The sequence below is a fragment of the Eurosta solidaginis genome, chromosome 3 (genome assembly GCF_040869045.1).
Source record: "Eurosta solidaginis isolate ZX-2024a chromosome 3, ASM4086904v1, whole genome shotgun sequence".
Taxonomy (NCBI): Eukaryota; Metazoa; Arthropoda; class Insecta; order Diptera; family Tephritidae; genus Eurosta; species Eurosta solidaginis.
In genome coordinates, this window is record NC_090321.1 from 49,056,420 (window position 1) to 49,076,100 (window position 19,681).

The window sequence follows — 19,681 nt, forward strand, 5'->3', positions numbered from 1 at the left end:
TCTTTTAGCATTAGCTTGCATGTAGACAGGGGCATACCTAAGCGTTCTTGTCCAGGAAGAACCTGCTTGGTTGTACCCTGCCTAGCGAGTTCATCTGCAATACAGTTTCCCTCGATATCCCTATGTCCAGGGACCCATGTGAGGTGTACACGGTTCTGTTGAGCCATCTCTTGAAGAGATCGGCGACAGTTTAGTGCTAGTTCAGAATTGAACGAGTGGGAGCCCAGAGATTTTATGGCAGCTTGGCTGTCGCTGAAGATAAAAATTTCTTTGCCGACAATGTATGTCCCTATCCTAGTTGAATAAATAACTCCAATATGTAATAATGCAAGATGGCCTTTATTAAAGTACTTCACAATAACACTCAAACTGTGCAACGAATAGCTTGCTTAATAACCAAACTGATTGATAGCTCAAATGAAACTCTACTATTCAAAATAATACTGCTCTTGCTCGCTAGATAGCGTCTTAGTCGAAACTGCTTGACAACTCAAATCAAACTGAATTCCAGCGCCTCTACAATTGCCGCCTTTTATACTCTTTGATTTTAACCTTCGCATCTTCTAGGCGCTTCCAGAATCTACTAGTCCAGTAGCTCTCAAACTTCTCAGCTGTAACTACAATTGCACAATTTTATAGTTTTTCTCATTGCATACTTATAGGAGTATCTCAGATATATGCATGTGTTTGTGCATTTACTCTCCGCTGCTCGTATACGTACATGGTACATATGTGTAGACGTAATTATTGTTTCGTTTATGTAGATCAGGGCTATTCAAAACTGAAAGTGCACCTGTATTAGTGAGAGCGCAATCGTGCGGGTGAATTGATTTTTCATTTAGTCGCTTACTAGCAAGCAACGAGCTAACAACAAGCATATGTATCGCGCATAATTTTTCATACATATTTTGATACCGATCAGCCGATACCCACCACCGATGTTGCTACGCCAAGTGCCAAGCAATGATGACATGATACGAAACATTCATTCTCTCTCAATTCTTTTCCAGGAATGGATCTTAAAGTTCATTCAATTGTAAACATTAGTTCATTCGATTGTAAACAAACTTCATTCGTTTCCAAGAATGGGTCTTGAAGATCAGAGTTGCGTAAACCGCGCAAAAAAAATTCCAAGAAAATCGGTGCGTTTTCATTATTTTTCATTTTAAGTGTATTCAACTACATAAGCGGATCAAAAATTTGTAAAAAAGGTACAAGAAATAACAAAATTAAATGAGCTGTTGTATTAACGCACGAAAAGAGATAAGTACATTTTATCTTAGCTATCAAAAAATTAAATTTCACGTGTTGTCACGGAAAAATTTTTAACGGGTAAAATAAGCTTTTTTTTGTATTTGTGATCTTGAAAAAATTCGAGTTTTTTGATATCCCATTTGACAATCTTGAGTAAGTTTTCGGTGAAAATCATAAATTAAACCTTTACCATGTAAAATACCCCAAAGTTATTCCGAAATGCCCAAATTTGATTTTGAGGATGATGGCATCTATGGTCAATGTTATAAAAAATGCACATTTTCACGCGCTCTCAGAGAGCGAGAAGTTTCATATCATGTCATCATTGGTGCCAAGCGACGACTAAAGCCCCCATTACTGATACTTAGCATAGACTTGACTTGACTTGGCGTAAACTTGGCAACTTAGCCACGATTATACTCCACTTGGCTCATAAAATCTGGCATCATAATCAGCGTTGAAATTTATTTTTAAATAAATGTCAATTTGTATGACAAAATGTCAAAATGAAATGGAAACAAACAAATGGCATCTCAAAATGTAAACGTCACTTAGAACTTACATAGAAAATCAAAATTCAACAGACTTCTAAGTCAAGTTAAGTTTTGAGTAATCAGAAACATGCAATGTTAATTTAACAGAACTGTAAGTGACAGTTCGCAAGCCAAGTCAAGCCTATGCTAAGTATCAGTAATGGAGCCTTAACTCAATTAACGACGACAGATCGAACCAAAGGCGTGTGAATTGAGAGGGCACAATTGTGCTATGAAATGAATAGCCCTAATGTAGATACGTAATGATTGATCTATGGATGTGAATTCACGTCACTGCTTAGCATCGGCTTAGAGATGGCAGCACTCCTTAGTTTTGCTAATATTCGTAACAATATCTTACGACATTAAGTCATATCTAGTTCTACCACATGATATCACTTTACTATCACATCAAAGTGATATGAGTATTACGTCACAGGACCGGAAAATCAGTGAATATCACATTGTGATCACAAAATCAAAGATGTCCTTCAATATTATATCTCGCAGTAAATCATATGAGATCATAGTACGATGCCAGTGATGTCTAGTTATGCTTTTAATAATAGTAAAATATAAGTTTTCGTGTACTTATTCGTTCATATGTTTGCACATTTATGTTATATAAGTAAATAGTTAATCTAGTCCCGGGAATTTGTAGGATAAATTAAAAAGGAGCACGACGCAAATTGGAAGAGAAGCACGGCTAAAATCTCTTCGGAGGTTATCGCGCCTTACATTTATTTTTATTTAGTTAATCTAGTCAAACTTATCTTAACCCCCTACAGTTGATGTGATTTTGGTCATTGTCCAACAAAATTTTGTATGTTCTTGTAGACCTTTTAGATTTGGTGGCATGGTTGCTACATACAGTTAATGGTCATGTACTCAATTAGGCGGCGTGAATTTCTTTTTTGCCAAACAAATTAAACAAGAAGAAATTGTCGGTTGGGCGCATCTGAAATACCCTACAATAATATGTGAAAAAATAATTTTTATATGGTTAAATGCTTCATTCATGAATTACGGGAAAAACAGCACGCACTTTTAATGTAGTAAAAAAAATTACTTTAGACTGATAGATAATTAGCATAGTTCTAATATAATTCAAGTGACTTTTAGTTTTCAGTGTAGTGCTCTTGGAAGCCCAAGAATTTGGCTCATTTTGTATCAACATCTTTGTGACTTTAAATTGTTCAATTTCGCATTGATTGCAGTTGGGATAGATAGGGAATAAGAAAAATAAAAAACAGGTTTACACAATTTTAGTATACGTAATTAGTTTAATTATATCATTTTGATTTTCTCAGTGCTTTATTTTTTTTTTTGCAAATATGCAAAACTACAGTGAAAAAGTTAAAATTGTAAAAAGTGCGAATTTTCCAAGGTTTGTTCAAGTGCTAAACTCAAAAAAAAAAAAAATTGTTTATAAAATTATGTAAAACAAAATAACAACAAGATTACTTATATAAATGAACGACTGAGAGTGAGATCAGTCCATTTATACGTAGAGAAAACACTTTATCTCAAAATAGTTTTGAAGAACGACCTATCAGAGATTTTTTTAAATCCTTATCTCTTTGCTTAGATTAATGAGTTTGGCTCTGATATCTCGTTGCTGGCAGCATACACAATTTGGCCTGTGTGTGCCGTGAGCGTTGAATCCAGTTTTGTCTGAGCTGCTTTGTTTTCCAGTAACTTATAGTTTCCCTAGTGTGTGCCTTTGTGAGTTCACAAAAGGGCTCTGGACCATAGAATGCTGTTAAGGCACAATGCTTGGCGAGGTAGTCTGCCTGTTCATTAGCATTATGTCCCTTTTGTCCGAAAACCCAGTCTAACAATACTTGTTTTTGTGTCCCATATCATTTGGGACTCCAATGCATTCATCCACTAGCTTAGAAGTTGTTGTGTAGACTGCAAGGCTCGTAAGGCTGCCTTACATAATGAGGATACTTCTGGAGTTAAAGCCTTTTCGTAGACATTCTCTACTACTACAAGCTTCTATTAAATTACTAAGTCATCTGCAAACCCTTGTGTGTCATATCCATTGGATTTCAGTAACTGGAAAGAGGTCATCTATGACTAGGGAGCAGAGAGTACACCCCCTTGAGGCCATCCCCTGGTGGCCACAATTTACTCAGTTGTCTCTCACAGCTGAAGACTGACATTTCTTCTCTTTATGATAGATAGCACATAGCGAATTATCATTGGTCTTATGTCCTTGCTAATCAAAGATTGTTCTGTGACGCTATAAATAGCCGTCGATATTGCTCTGTCGATATTGCTGACTGTTAAGCAAATTGAGTTTTGCACAGAGGAAGTTCATTTAGGTTGGACTCCCTAATATGCTGAACCAATTTTCTCCTTAATCTTTAGGAGAAACGAAGTGAGGCTAATTTGTCGATACCACGAAGGCAGTTTTTTATATGCACCTTAGTCGGACTACCCCACAATTTTCCTTAAAAAATCGTCTTATCCGCAAAGTGAAGTGAAATGCAGCTGCATCGCCACTCCGTTCATATGACGACGATTACCGATTTCTATCAATCTCACCTTTAGGTAAAATGACAATGTTGTACTTTAAACACCTATTCAGAGAACAAGCGAAGCAAAGTGAGATGAAATTGAAAGTTCGTTACAAATATGAATGTATCATACACATGTTTAGCAGGCGAGGCTCTGGCGACCCAAAGTTCCTCATGGCACGAGGGGTGGGGCAGGATGGCGTAGAAGGTTTCATGTGGTGATATTACCCGTTCCCGAGATGGACAGGCTAGTACCTTTATGGTGCTTTGTTACCGGGACGTACCGGATCTGTATCCGGCAAAGGAACATCAACATCGATAACACCCCCCAAAACCTTCGGGGAGTGTCTTTATCGCTAATACAACAACAACAACTTCTGTCGATGAAATAAACTTATTGTATTGCCTGCGGATTTTCGTTTCTTGTAGATCGTAGAGGTTGTACTTACCGGTCAATAAAGACCTCACATGGGCTAAATGTGTCCATAGTGTTGTAGAACTCACGTCTCTGTTATCAAACTAACATTAATTGCCGAGGTCTTTAAACTTAATTTTCGGGCGGTCGACAGACACCCGGGCAGCCTGATGTCCTTTGCGGTGTTACACAAGTACTTCTTAACAATTGGATAAATGCATTGGAGTCCTAAATAATCTGAGCGCCAAAAACAAGGTTTCCTTAGGTTCCCTGGCATCAGGGATATGAAGGTAATGAAAAACCAGACTACCTAGCTAGTCAGGGTGCTTAGCAGCATTCTATGATACAGAGCTTTCTCTGGATCCACAAAGGCACATACTATAACATAAGTAAATGGGAAAAAAAGTAGTCTAGACAACACTGGATTAAATGTCCAGCGCAAAGTCAAGTCATAGTGTTTATACTGCCAGCAATGAGAGTCAAACTGATTAATATAAGCAGAGCAGATTTACGAAGTTTTACTGGGTACTTTACGGGACACTATAGTCTACGATATCACTTAAGTACCCCAGCGGGTTAGGGGGCTTAGAATATACTCGCGGCAGGTATGCCTGTCGTAAGAGACGACTAAAATACTAAATTGATTCAAGGGGTTGTGTAGCGCAACTCTTTGAAGGGGTTGCCAGCGCAATATCGCTACAACAACGACAACAACATATAACTTAAGTAAGTTAAATGTATCCGATACACAAATCTGTCGCTTTTGTGAGCTGGAGGATAAAACGTTCTCAGAGAATGCGTCGCTCTACCCCTTCGTAATATGGAGTAACACCAACGTCAACAGCTGTTTCTCGCAATTTCTTTTTTGAGTCATAAGCCACCTTTTCATAGACCGGGTCACATATATATTATTTCTAATTGCTGGTTTTATGTACGGGTCTCCTTTCCGCTCTTATTTGGAATCCAAATCTATAAATAAAGTTTTGGTTGTAAAGATGGAGATTCGGGCTATTAGGAAGATTTGGGCAATTTTGGTCGTAGTGCTTTGTTTAGCTATATTTTATTAAAATAATTTGTTAAAGATAAATGATTGTGAGCACACAAGGAAATCTATTTGTACTAATGCACTATTGTGAATATTTGCACTGCATTACCGGCAGTTGCTACCATACGCTAGATGGCAGCGCAAGCTGTTAAGTTTTAATTGATTGATAGAACAGATGATTTCTGTTAATATTTGATAAGAGACTTTTATATTGGTTGCGCAATATACGCACGGGCCCGGCTCGTAATAATAATAATAAAACTACTCTATACGCTTTAATGTGTATTAAATCTAATGAAAATTTTTTCAGTTCACATTTGGTTGCCACCTCAGAGCTTGCGCCAGGCGATTTAATCCTAGAAGAGCACCCGCTTCTTGTAACACCGCACTGGGAGTGCGAACAGATGAAATGCAGCCAATGTATGCAGGAATCCTTTGTGATGTGCAAGTAAAGTGCGACCCTCAATAAACTTTTCCTATACGATTTACTCAACAACTTCCAGTGCATGTACACACATCTTACAAGCACTCATTCAATTATATATCATACCACATACACTGACACCCTAATAAACATTTCTTCCACAGAAAATGTGAATTTTTTCCGCTTTGCTGCGATTGCGCCACACACAACAATTTCGATTGTGATTTCTTTTGTAAGGCAACTAGAATTTCGAAAAATCTTCTTGTTGAGAATTATGCCATTTTGGGTGTATTAAAATTGCTGCTGCTTATGGAAAATCCACAAACAAGTGAACAATGTGCAGCACTAAGTGCAACATCCGGTGCCGCCGTTGTCGACAGCGATGTGTGGCAGGAGCGCGAAGTACAAATTGTTGTACCACTACTCAAATCTGACATAGCGAGCGCCTTCAAGCGCGTCAAGGTCACCCACGAACTGCTACACACACTCTGTTGGCGCATTGATGCTAACGCTTTCGAAGTTACCGCTGGTGATGGTAATCCATTGATGGGTGTTTATGTATGTGGTGCACAGCTGCCACACAATTGTGTACCCAATACTGTGATCACGTTTGATGAAGAATTCCGTTTAAATATGTATGCATCTGTGCGTATACGTGCTGGTGACATTATTTACAATTCATATACGAATCCCTTAATGGGCACCAGTCAAAGGCAGCATGAGCTGCGACTCACAAAGGGTATCGAATGCACCTGTACACGTTGTAGTGATCCACAGGAGCTGGGTACGCATATGAGCTCATTAAAATGTCAAAAATGTGCTAATGGTTATGTCTGGTGTACGACGAGCCTACGCAATGGCAGCAGCCGTGGCAGTGCTGCATGGAAATGTGGTAATTGTGCAAGCACAGTGCCAGCGGATGAAGTGAAGCAGCTGTTGGTGAATGTCGGCGAAGCACTATTGGAGACGAATAGCGAACTATTGGCATATGAGAATTTGTTGAATAAGTATAGTGCCTATTTTCATTCGAATCATTTTGTGCTGGTTGAAATTAGGCAGAATATTTCATCCATATTGCGTGCCGTACTTATGAATCCGATGTGTGTGCCGGGTAAGGATTTGTTGGAGCGTAAATTGCAGTTGTGCGAGGAAATGATGCCCTTGGTGCGTGCGGTATTGCCAGGTGTTTCGAAATTGTATGGCATTGCGTTGTATGAATATTTACTATCTTATATGGAGTTGGCAGAGTTGGTGTACGAGAATAAAGAAACGGAAAATGCTGAACTGGTATTTCAGGTGAGTGCTGTTGTTGCCATTAGAGCAATGAGTTTCCAAATTGAATGAAATATTTTTTCTTAACTCAGGCCAAGTTGGAAAATGCGCGTGATATTGCTGCGAAAGCCAAAGAAATGTTACGCTTCGAACCATGTAATTCCGCAGAGGGTCATTTGGTTAGCCGCATAGCTATGGAAGAGAAACGTATCGAGGAAAATTTAAGACAATTGAACTCTAAACAAAATGCTGTTTAGATATTAAATTTAACTGTAATTTATAAATTGTGTTGCAATAAAATCGAATTGAGAAATGCGTGTTAGGATAAGTATTAGCCGTCATTTTATTGCGCATCTTTGCTTAGCCCCGATGGGTGGCTTCCGCGGAATGCATAACACTACCATCGCGCTTAACGCCATAAACACCCAGTTAAATTACAGACTAAAGGGCTAATTAAGCTTCCTTAACCCTAAGGCCATAGTCGTAACCATACCCATATCCATAACCATCTCCAATGTGATCGATTAATGGTGCCTTAACCTAAAAATCGTGAAAATTTCATAAAAATGAAGAAAACTCTAAAAATTACAAACATATTCCACAAAAAATAAGTGTCTCTTAGTCATACCGTATCCAAAACAATTCATAAAATCTTTAGGTTATGGATATGGCGAGAAACCAAAAACCAATTGGTTGGCTATGATATGGTTATGGCGTTAGCGTTGTGGTATGGCACCACTAATCGATTACATAAATTTTCATAAGGTAGTTTCGATCAGCTGTTTTATCTGGTTATGGTTTTATGGTTATAAATAAATAAATAAATGTAAGGCGCGATAACCTCCGAAGAGATTTTAGGCCGAGCTTCTCTTCCAATTTGGTCGTTCTCCTTTTTAATTTTTCCTTCAAATTGGCAAGACGGGACCTACTTGTTTTATGCCGACTCCGAACGGCATCTGCGAGGCAGATGAGTTTTCACTGAGAGCTTTTGATGGCAGAAATACACTCAGAGTGCTTGCCAAATACTGCCGAGGGTCGACCCCGCTTAGAAAAATTTTCTTCTAATTGAAAAACCTTATTTCCAAAATTTTGATTTTGCTTTGCCGGGGTGTGAACCTAGGGCATTCGGTGTGGTAGGCGAAGCACGCTACCATCACACCACGGTGGCCGTATGGTTTATATGGTTATAAGTCACCATTAATTGGCCCTTAAATTGCGGACTAAACCAGCGAAATATTGGGCTTTATCTCGATGGCGTTGCGCCAACGACTATCAGTCATCCAATGATCTAAAAGGTCCTGTTCGAAAATACTTTTACCTTCAAGACAGATTCCTCAGAAATTGTATCTAAAATCAAAGCCGCAACAAAATCCTCAAGTCGCTTGCCGGTAGCATTTAGAGAAAAGGTAAAGAAACGTTGCTAAAAAGTAACAAAACAATAATTGGCTGGCTGATTATGCGCTGCGCGTCGCCAGACCTTAAAAACTCGCACTGGAAAAGGACTGCAGCCCTGCAAAATTACTGCACTCAGAACTGCCACGGGATGCCTTCTTATGACCCCTGAACATTATCTGCATCATGAGACAAAATAGCCCCACATAAAAGAGCATAAAAAATGCTGAACAGTGAGTTTTTGCTGAATTGACACAAACCCGAACATACCAGCAATTAACTGCTTGCTCTAGTCACGCCCAAGAGGGATAAGGAAAGATCTCTCTAAGAACTATGAAGAGATCCGGCCCTTCCTACTCAGCCGTTGATCCAGATAGGCATCAGGAAGTCACAAGTCTAATTCACACAGCAATCTTTGCTAAATCGCGCCCGGTTAACCCCGTTATCAATATAAACTATTCAGCCCTTACAGCAAAGAAATCAGACTACTAAGGGAGATACGCGTAACTCTGGCCTACCTCGATACTCTAACAGGTTAAACTCTTACTGGTTCAGACTCAACCCCGACAAACGTAATGCCCTGCATGCGATGGGTCGCACACATTACATACTTCTTATTGTAATGTTGAAACTACTAGTTTCCTTGGACTGCCGTTAGCGGACTTTGATGACAATTTGTGAGTGGTCGGACCCATTTAATGGGGTGAAGCACTGTTTACACAACAAAAACAACATAATGTGAGCCGCAATGAAATATTAACTTCTGTTTTGGTCAACGATGAGCTATATTTTGTAACTCGATTCGAACACCGTGAACTTACATACATTTTTGTTCAAATACCAAAGAAATCCATTTCGATCCGAGTTACATGCTCAACGCAAAAAAAAAAAAGCCCTAGGGTAGGTCATCTTATACAAATGTATGAAGACGTTCCGGCCCAAAGAGATTTCCTTTCGACCCGTATATGGGAACAGAAGAAGGATGAGGCCTCCACTGAAAGAGGGACAGGTTTAAAAAGATTTGATCACTTGGTACTCTCCACTGGCGCCATTTATCTTAAAACTGGGAATGTTATTCAATGGGCTAAATCGTCTAGCGGGATAAACAACAAATAAGGATGATTATGAATCGGCCAAACCCGAATCAGTCCGTAACGTAGAACCGACTGCAATAAGAATGTCACCCGGCTTCCTATACCTGCCTCTACAACTGCCATAGAATGTAGTTGTGTTTGAGTTGGAAGCCGTTTTGAATGGTCGTCTCACTACGGATTATGTTGTTTGCTTCAGCAGCTCTTGACCTTCAGATGGCATAAAATATCCTGGTTGTACATTCTTTATTATGGGGATTGTACGAGGCCACGAAATCAGTGGACAGGGGCACGCCGCAGGGAGGGGTGCTATCACCTCTGCTGTGGACGCTGCTCATCAACCAACCATCAGGCAATTCGATGAGGGACCCGTAAAACTTACGGCTCACGCAGATGACGTTGCAATTGTCATAAGTGGAAAGTGCCTTCCAACGATTAGTTCTTTGATGGATCGGGGGCTTCGCGATATTCATACTTGGGCATCTAATGTCGGGTTGAAATTCAATGCGGAGAAGACGGATATGGTCTTGGAATCTCAACGTGGAGGAGAGGGTCAAGAAGGCCTCAACGGCACTCTATGCATGGGAAAGAATGCTGGGGTGTACGTGGGGCCTATCACCCTCTCTTTCTCATTGGGTTTTTACAGCGATTGTAAGCCCTATTCTATACTATGGAGTTCTTGTTTGGTGGAAAGCCACACAAAAAACAACATACCTCAAAAAATTAGAGGGGGTATGCAGACTATCGATGCTTAGCATTACGGGAGCCCTGAAAACAACCCCGACGGCTGCATTGTATGCCATTTTGCACATCCCACCTGTAGACCTGGTAGCAAAAAAGAAAGCGTTAACGACCGCAACCAGGCTCGGTGCTTCGGGGCAGCTTGAGCGCCGACCATATGGCCATAGTAGTATAGCGTCATCAATCACAAGACGAACAGACTACATGATTCTCTATCTGCGCTTCGAGGGAGATCTTAAGGCCACAATAGAGGTGGACGGTTGGCGCGAGGGTGCGCAAATGGCGGACGAGGCGATACATGTGTACACCGATGGTTCCAAAGTAGTGGAAGGAGTAGGGTCTGCGGTATACTGCGCTGATCCGGAAATAAGCAGATCCTACAGGCTGCCGGATTACTGTAGCGTTTTTCAAGCAGAAATATTAGCCGTAACCAAAGCAGTAGAAACCCTGGAAGAGAATAGCTTAAGCTGCAACCGTGTTAACTTTTATATTGACAATCAAGCAGCAATTAAGGCAATAATCTCGCATAGCACAGCATCTAAATGCGTGTTAGAGTGTAAGCAGTCTCTGGAGAGAATCGGGACAGGGAGAAGCATACATCTATATTGGGTCCCAGGGCATATGGGAATAGATGGGAATGGTAAAGCGGACGAACTAGCTAAAAAGGGCGTATCCCTTGAAGCTTGCTCCGTAGATGTCCCAATTAAATTGGGCGAGATTAAGCGAAGTCGAGAGGTGCACATGATCGACCAAGCGGGAAAGGCGTGGGTTCAAGCGCGGGGCTGTAAAGTGTCGAAGATTATGTGTAGGTCTTACAACCTTAGACTAACACAGTTGCTCCTATCATTAAAAAGAGAGGACTGTAGACTCATGACGGGTATTCTGACTGGACACTGCCTTCTGGCGTCACATGCCTTTAAACTAGGCTTGGTCAGTGATAGCAGATGTAGGAAGTGCGGGTTGGAGGAGGAAACGATCGAGCATGTTCTGTGCTCTTGCTATTAGGAGTAATACAGCTGTCAGATCTAGAAGCAGCAAGAGGCTTAAGTCCTAGGAAGCTTCTAGTATTTGCCAAGAGGACGGAGTTATTTTATAACATAGGTCCTGGTTTTTGATAGGGTTTTTCAGTTTGGTAGTTAAAACAAACTTCTGGTAACACTACGGACTCAATAAGTCTATGTGAGGACCTCATGGACCGGCCAGTTCAACCTACCTACATTCCTTATTACATAAAAGCATGTGCTTATCGTGGCTAAGTTGGGAAATCTAGCTGAGTTGATAATGGGATAATGGGGAATAATTCACGCCTCAAAGGAGCTAGATCTTTGTGTAAAGCGGATAACGATGTGTTTTAAATACTTAAAGAAGCAAGTAAGAACTGAACTTAAAGCGAATAACGATGTGTTTTTAATACTTAAAGAAGCAAGTAAGAACATTAAGATCCTCTTTTATCACGATATGGACGCATCTCGATATTATGAAGAACCTAGCACTGACGGGTGTTTCCACAATAGTTGCTGCTGAAGGCTATTTACTGCCAATTTAGCGGCACTTTCATATATTTGATCTCGGAAAGCAATCTTTTATCGCACGAGCTAACCGAGAGATGGCAGGTTCAGCGAACCACCGCTTACCGGATCAACATCCAGCAAAGGATCATCAACTTCGATGTGGAGTGTCTTTATCGCTAAATCTAATGAAAACGTACTCATATTTAGCTGTCCAGACTCTGGCGACTCCAACTTACATATGAAAGGAGGAAGTTCAACGAATGCCTAGAAGGTTCGACATGTCTTTCTTGAGTGTAGCGCATCTATTTTTATCCGCAAAAACACTGTGATCACAGACAAAAGCTCCTAAAATACTTAGCAAATGTCTCCGTTCCTATTACAACAACAAAAACATGAGAAATTTCCCTCGCACATAAAAAGATGAAAACGAAAGACCTAGGTCTAGGCATAACGCGCATTTTGTGTGAGCATTACTGTGTGGCGAAAAGGATAGACAAACGCCCTTTAAAAAAAAAGTAAACGAATGGCCCATTTCTAATAGAGGTTACAATTTCTCGAGCGCGTCTCACCTTCTCGCGAGATTCTCGAATCTAGAAATACTCGTAAGGCTCGCGAGCTTCTCGACACTGACTTTAATCGATTCATTGGCTGTTTTATATAGAGCTTACGATTTCTTCTGGAGCACAAGCGAAAATGTCCACAAAACCATAAGTGAAAAACACCGAAATGTATAGAATAGTGCCAATGCAGCGACTGAATTGAAAGTCGAGAAGCTCGCGAGAAGCCGTGTTCCAGCCTCCAGCTGCGAGGATATGCGGTCCTCTTGTGCTTTCAACTGCTCAGCCAACTGAGATGTTATTTGTGACGACATTTCGGATATACGTACCTCTTGTCGCGTCTCCTGTGATTCCATCTTGGATGTTAAACATATCTCCTGTACTTCGAGCTATGCTGACATATCGGTTGATATTTGTGACGACATTTGCTTCAGCACTGCTAGTATCGCGTTAGTGTCTACACTTGCAAATAGATTCGGAGTGTCTATCTTCTTCTCCATTTTAGTCGCCGACTCTTCCACATCAGGATGAAAAGTGCGTTCATCAACGTCGATTCTTTCCAATTCCATAGCTTCCCTTAGTCGTGTTTGTAGCTCGAATTTATTGCCAGTAGTATTTAATCCACGGACTGCCAACTCCTTTTTCAGTTGCTGAATTTTTAATTCACTCAATTTGGCCATGTCCTTTTTGTCCTTCGGAATTTATTCAACAATTCCTTTTCTGACACCAATTGTAACGAATTTTAGGGAAATCTTGGATATTATGCACCTTCTGCTAACGTTGGAATCGCTAAACTGTTGAATAAATCACTCACAATATTCAGTATTGTAAATTGGGCATATATTACGTGTTACGATCAGTGACTGAAAACCGAAAGCGATAACTATGCAACTGTCAAACTTTTCATAAAAATTATAATAAGTTATGGATCTAGCGAGCAATATTTGTCACTAGTTCGAATATGCCATTAAACCGATCCACCATTTCAGAGCTATTGTGATAGTTACAAGCTATATAAGTACATGTATATTTGTAGTTTATAGCCATGTGCGTGTGTATGTGCGAGTAACTACTTCGGCTGATGACTACATCTGTGTGTGTGAGATAGCTCTTCGTCGCCTTCTACATAAGTATTGATAGCTTTAATGTGTACATGTACATAAGAGCGGCTGGTTCATGTTTTTGTTGTTGCGTGATTATTTACTAACAGCTAGTGATGCTTTTTTTTTCTTTTTTTTTTTTTTTTTTTGGTTTTGCGGGGAGGCTGAAAAATGCCTAATGCACCATAATTGCTGCCGTCGCAGCAACCGTGTGTCCGTAGACTAAAAAACAGCCCCGTTCTGGAACCGTCGCCCACCCCGGCACCACTTTCGCATTACTTCAGGGTGGCGTTCCATATTTCTCATTTTTTAAGAGCCTACTGTTGTCCCTGCGTCCAGGCTCCCGCTATTTGCTCTGAGCGTCCATTTAATCGCCACTGCTTCGCATGCGTATTTCTCTGCGCTCCCTCTCAGCATCCATCAGGCGCGTCATTACTATAAATGCCATTTTCCTGACTGCAGTCCAGCACTCTTTCCTGTTGCACATATGTGATACTAAATTTCTCGTGGTAGGTTCCTCCCCAAAGACTCCATGCAAGGTGAGTCTTTCTTCGTGGAAACGGGGGCAGTGGAACAGGACTTGTTCTGCGTTTTCTAACTCCGTGGGACACATTGGGCAATGAGGATCGTCCTCTATCCTACGCTTCCATAAATACTCTTTGAAACCGCCATGTCCACTCATTATCTGCGTGAGATGGTAGTTCAGTTCGCCGTGCTTCCGCTCATTCCATTGAGCTACGTTCCAAACTAGTGTGAAAGTCCAACGCCCTTTACTCGAGGCCTCCCACCGTTCTTTCCACTTAGCTATTGTTTGTGTCCTTGCTCTTTTCTTGTCTTCTTCAGATGGTCGCTCGATATTAGTGTTATACAGATCGGCCATTTCGCTTGCCAGTAAGTCCACTGGGATTTTCCGGGTTGGAACCAAGATCGCATCATCGGACACCGTCCGATAAGCACTTGCTATTCTGAAAGAAGCAAGTCGGTACGCTGCTAATATATATTTTTGATGGGTCTGTTTAGATCCATACCACACTGGTGGTGCGTGTAGTATTATTGAGCTGGTTACTGTGGACAATAGCTGACGTGTAGCTTCGCTCGGACCACCAATGTTAGGCATTATTCGCATAAGTGATCCATTAACTTTGGTAATTTTCTCCCCCACCGCTCTGAAGTGCTCTTTGAAAGTTAACTTAGAGTCAATGTGTACTCCTAAGTATTTTAAGGAATCCTTTGAGGTGATTTGATGATCCCCGACAGTTAAGACTAACTCGTTCGCCGACCGTTTGGAGCTTACTAATACCACTTCCGTTTTTTGGCTAGCCAACTCCAGTCCCGTATTGGCCAGCCATTCCTTTATTCTTGCTACGGCGTCATTACATAATGCTTGAAGCAGGTCCAGTTTCTTGGCCACTACTACCACTGCAATATCATCAGCATTTCCAACAATTTGCGTGTTTTCTGGTAGATCAATCTTTAGCACCCCGTCATACATTACATTCCAAAGCGTTGGACCGAGAACAGATCCCTGTGGGACGCCTCCTGTGATTTTGTACTCTTTCGCTCCTTGATCCGTGTCAAAAAGAAGTACTCTGTCTTTAAGATAGCTACCTATAATTCTGCGTAAGTAAGCTGGAGTGCCGTAGCTTTGCAGCGCTGCCATTATCTGCATCCAGTTCGCAGTGTTAAAAGCATTCTTGATGTCCAACATAATCAGTGCACAGAACTTCCTTTTATTTTGGCCTCCAGAGATAGCTTCTCTAGCTATATTGACGACTGTTTGTATTGCATCTACGGTGGATCTTGATTTGCGAAATCTATATAGACTATTCGATAAGCCACCTGGTCTTTCTAGAGTCAGCTGTAGGCGCTCACTAATTATACGCTCGAAAATCTTCCCTAGGGAATCCAGCATACAAAGTGGCCTATATGAGGATGGTTGGTCCGGCTGTTTACAACGTTTCAGCAATAGGACAAGTCTTTGTCGTTTCCACGGGCGAGCGAACACGCCTTCTTGCATACAGGCATTAAAAAGATCAGTAAATAATGTAGCCCTAGTTGTGGTCGCGGCTTTAAGGGCTATGTTTGGAACTTCGTCGGGTCCTGGGGATTTGTTATCAGCAACTCTTTTTGCAGCGTCCAGCACCTCTTTTTCTGTAATTTGCGGAATTTCCGTATTTTCTAGATCCTCGCTTGGATAAGTCCAGCAATCTTGCGCCGTGAAAAGTGTTTCAACAATAATATTCATCAGTATCGGGCACGTAGGTTGCTGTGATATCGGTCCTTTAACTTTGGCCATCACAGTTCTGTAGGCAGATCCCCAAGCTTAGTGATGCTAATATTCGTCACAATATGTATACCAGTCCCAACCTAGTTCAATTTTGAACCAAAAATCTTAGTTCAAATGTGGTGAGTGAATGAAATTAAATTAGCGTTCGCATAGAATTCGACTCCCATGGAAGATGGCGTGGGTACGATAGCAGGAGTAACAGTAACATTGAACTAAATATTTTCAATTATTTCAGGTACAAGTTTGGTATTTTTTGGACTAGTTTGATATAAGTCAAAAAATTCTAGACTATATATTTTTTTGTATTTTTGTTTTGAGAAGATTGATATTTTGTTCAGTGTTCTACTCATTATGGTATATAATTTTACCTATACAACTTTTTTTGCATCTTTTCCCCAAATGCTGCCAACAAGCGAGGTAAGAATCTTGTTGTTGTCCTTATTTTGTTTACAGAATACACTCGAAGTGATTGCAGTCATTTGGATTCAGAACAAAGATGTACGAAATATGCGTCAAGCACAAGTCATCTTGTCTGTCCATGCCCTATTCATGTACGTTTTAAGTCATTGTGTCTTCTGTGCGTCTGGCGAAATTTAAATTTAATGCATTGCTCTCAACTTAACTGCATTATATTCGTACATAATCTGCGTTCATATGTATGGATCGTATATTAGGGTTTGTAATTTTTGAACAATCTTACGGTCTGTCAATTATCACTCTACTTGGAGGTCGACAGATAAGTTAATATAACCTCTTTACTGGCATCATTCAATAGGTTGGCTGATAGACACAAGAAATTCACCAAGTCATCAAGAAGGGATTCAATGGTTCATTATGCATAGCTTGCTTCCTCGATGAAATTGCCAACCGCAACTGCACGAGGCGAACTCTGTTGCTCATGGAAGAAGAGGTGAGGATGGGATGGATGCTTTTGAAGGTTCGAACGGCATCTGCAAGGCAAATGAGTTTTCACTGGGAAGCTTTTCATGGCAGAAATACATTCGGTGTGCTTGCCAAATCACTGCCGAGGGGAACTCCTCTTAGAAAAACTTTCTTCTAATTGAAAAAACATGTTTCAAAAATTTTGTTGTTGCTTTGCCCGGGGCGTGATCCCGGTAAGTTGTAATTATTACTTTAGGAATTAAATTACCGTCAATTCCTCATTACAAGTACTTGAGGCAAGTAATCAATTCCTTTCCTCCAAAGCAAAGGAATTGCTTACGTATAGAGCATCCGTTTTTGTATGAAAAAATTGTATAGATCGGTGGTATAAATAGTATATATCGCATACAACCAATTGTTCAGATAAGAAACATTTCGTCATTTCTGCCCCATTTTAACAGCTAAAGGCTTTAAATTTCACCGAATGCTTACCTATAGAGCATTCATAGTTGTCTGAAAAACTTTTATAGATCGGTGGTATATATAGTATATATCCCATACAACCATTGTTCAGATAAGAAACTTTTCGTAATTTCTGCCCCATTTTAACAGCTAGAGGCTTCAAATTTCACCAAATGCTTACATATATATGTAGCATATATTGTTCTCTGAAGAAATCATAGAGATCGGTGGTATATATATTATATACCCCATATAAACTGTAATTTCTACCCCGTTTTTAACGACTAGAAGCTTCAAATTTCATCAAATACTTACGTTTACGTCATATATTGTTGAGATAAGTGGTCATAGCTATTTCATGCAAAAGGTGAAACTTTTTGTCCTCGCTATTCTATATTTATCTTAAAAATCGCCTAGGTATGTACATCTGTTCACTATATATTTCAATACTTATACAGCCGATTATTTGGATATTACGAATTGGATCAGATTATTGTTCAGCCTCATTCAGGAAAGGTATGAAGTCTTCGGCACAGCCGAAGACAGTCCCGACCTTACTTCTTTCAATTACAAACAAAGAATTTTTTGCAGTTGAGCCTAAAAAAAAGGAAATTACTTTTGGTATTGTGGCGAATGTTGACATCGCTAAGCTGTTAATAAATAATCAACAACAACAAATACAGTAAGCAGCCAAACTTATGTACATGCACACATAACCCACCAGCTCGAAGTGTAGAGATATCTCACACACACACATGTAGTCATCAGCCGAAGTAGTTACTCACACATACACATGCATATGGCTATAAACTACAAATGTACATGTATATAGCTGCTAACCAAGCATGGGCTACAACTGTTCACCAAATTACTACACTTAAGGAGAAATGGGTGAACGAGGAAAAAAAAAATAAATAAATGTAAGGCGCGATAACCTCCGAAGAGATCTAAGGCCGATCTACTCTTCCAATTTGCGTCGTGCTCCTCTTGATTTTCCCTACAAATTGGCCGGACGGGACCTACATGTTTTATGCCGACTCCGAAAGGCATCTGCAAGGCAGATGAGTTTTCACTGAAAGCTTTTCATGGCAGAAATACACCCGGAGCGCTTGCCAAACACTGCCGAGGGGCGACCCCGCTTAGAAAAATTTTCTTCTAATTGAAAAACCTTATTTTGAAAATTTTGATGTTGCTTTGCCCGGGGTGTGAACCCAGGGCATACGGTGTGGTGGGCGGAGCGCGCTACCATCACACGACGGTGGCCACCATGAACGAGGAAACCGAGAGTATAAAAGCAACGCAAGCTGAGTAATAACCAATAAGTTTTGATGTAAACACGCTAATGGTTGTGAAGTATAATTGTGAAGTACTACGCCCAAAGTAATCTAAATAAAGACCAGTTTGTAATACGGAATTTTTGAGTGATTTATTCAACAGTTTAGCGATTCGAACGTTAGCAGAAGGTGTACCTATAAATATCAGAAATCCCCAGAATTCGTTACAGTATTTTTATTTGAGGAACTGAAATGTAATCAGTTCCTTTGCTGTAGAGAAAAGGAATTGATTACATTTTCCAATTACTGAGAAATGTAATTGGTAATGTAATGGAATTGCATTTACCCAGCTCTGGATTCACGCCACAAGTGTGGTCTTTTGGGCGGCCGTACAAAACTGACACACCATAATGTACACATATAATAAAAAAAAGTACTTGTACCTAGTACATTAACAGCCGGCAGACGACATCTGGGAAAATTTTTAGCTGTGCCTTCGTCTACAAATCTACGGATTTAGTGTAGTAAATAAATTTATTTGCAGTATTTCATTGTCTTCATTTAAATTTTCTTGTGGGCCCATGCAAACGCTCTAGCGAAATATTCGCAAAAACTCCTAATTGTGATTATATTACAAAATTGTTTGTAAAAAATGTAGCATTAAAGAAATTTAAATGTAAGCAAATCAATAAAAAATAATCGATCTAAATAAAAACTGAAATTGCGTGCACTAAAAGAACAGATCGCGTTCAATTTGAAAAGTTGTGTAAGAGTTAACTAACGATTGTGTTTTTTTTTTCTTTTTTAAAATCAAAATTTTTAGTTGACTGAATTAAAAAAAGAACATGGCTGATTTTACAAAAAAATGCAAAATCGAAAAAGATGCTGAATTAGGGAGGTAAGTTATGTGCATTTG

The 19,681-nt window shown here is 40.1% G+C and overlaps 1 protein-coding gene across 1 annotated transcript in view; it reads left to right on the forward strand.

Moving 5' to 3' along the window:
• The window catches only part of LOC137245885 (uncharacterized), a 45,641-nt gene that overhangs the window by 11,492 nt on the left and 14,468 nt on the right, over positions 1-19,681 (forward strand). The window contains exons 2-5 of the mRNA XM_067777083.1: positions 6,083-6,220; positions 6,361-7,492; positions 7,561-7,722; positions 19,608-19,663. Coding sequence (XP_067633184.1) covers positions 6,083-6,220; positions 6,361-7,492; positions 7,561-7,722; positions 19,608-19,663 — 1,488 coding nt within the window. The remainder of the gene's footprint in view (positions 1-6,082; positions 6,221-6,360; positions 7,493-7,560; positions 7,723-19,607; positions 19,664-19,681) is intronic.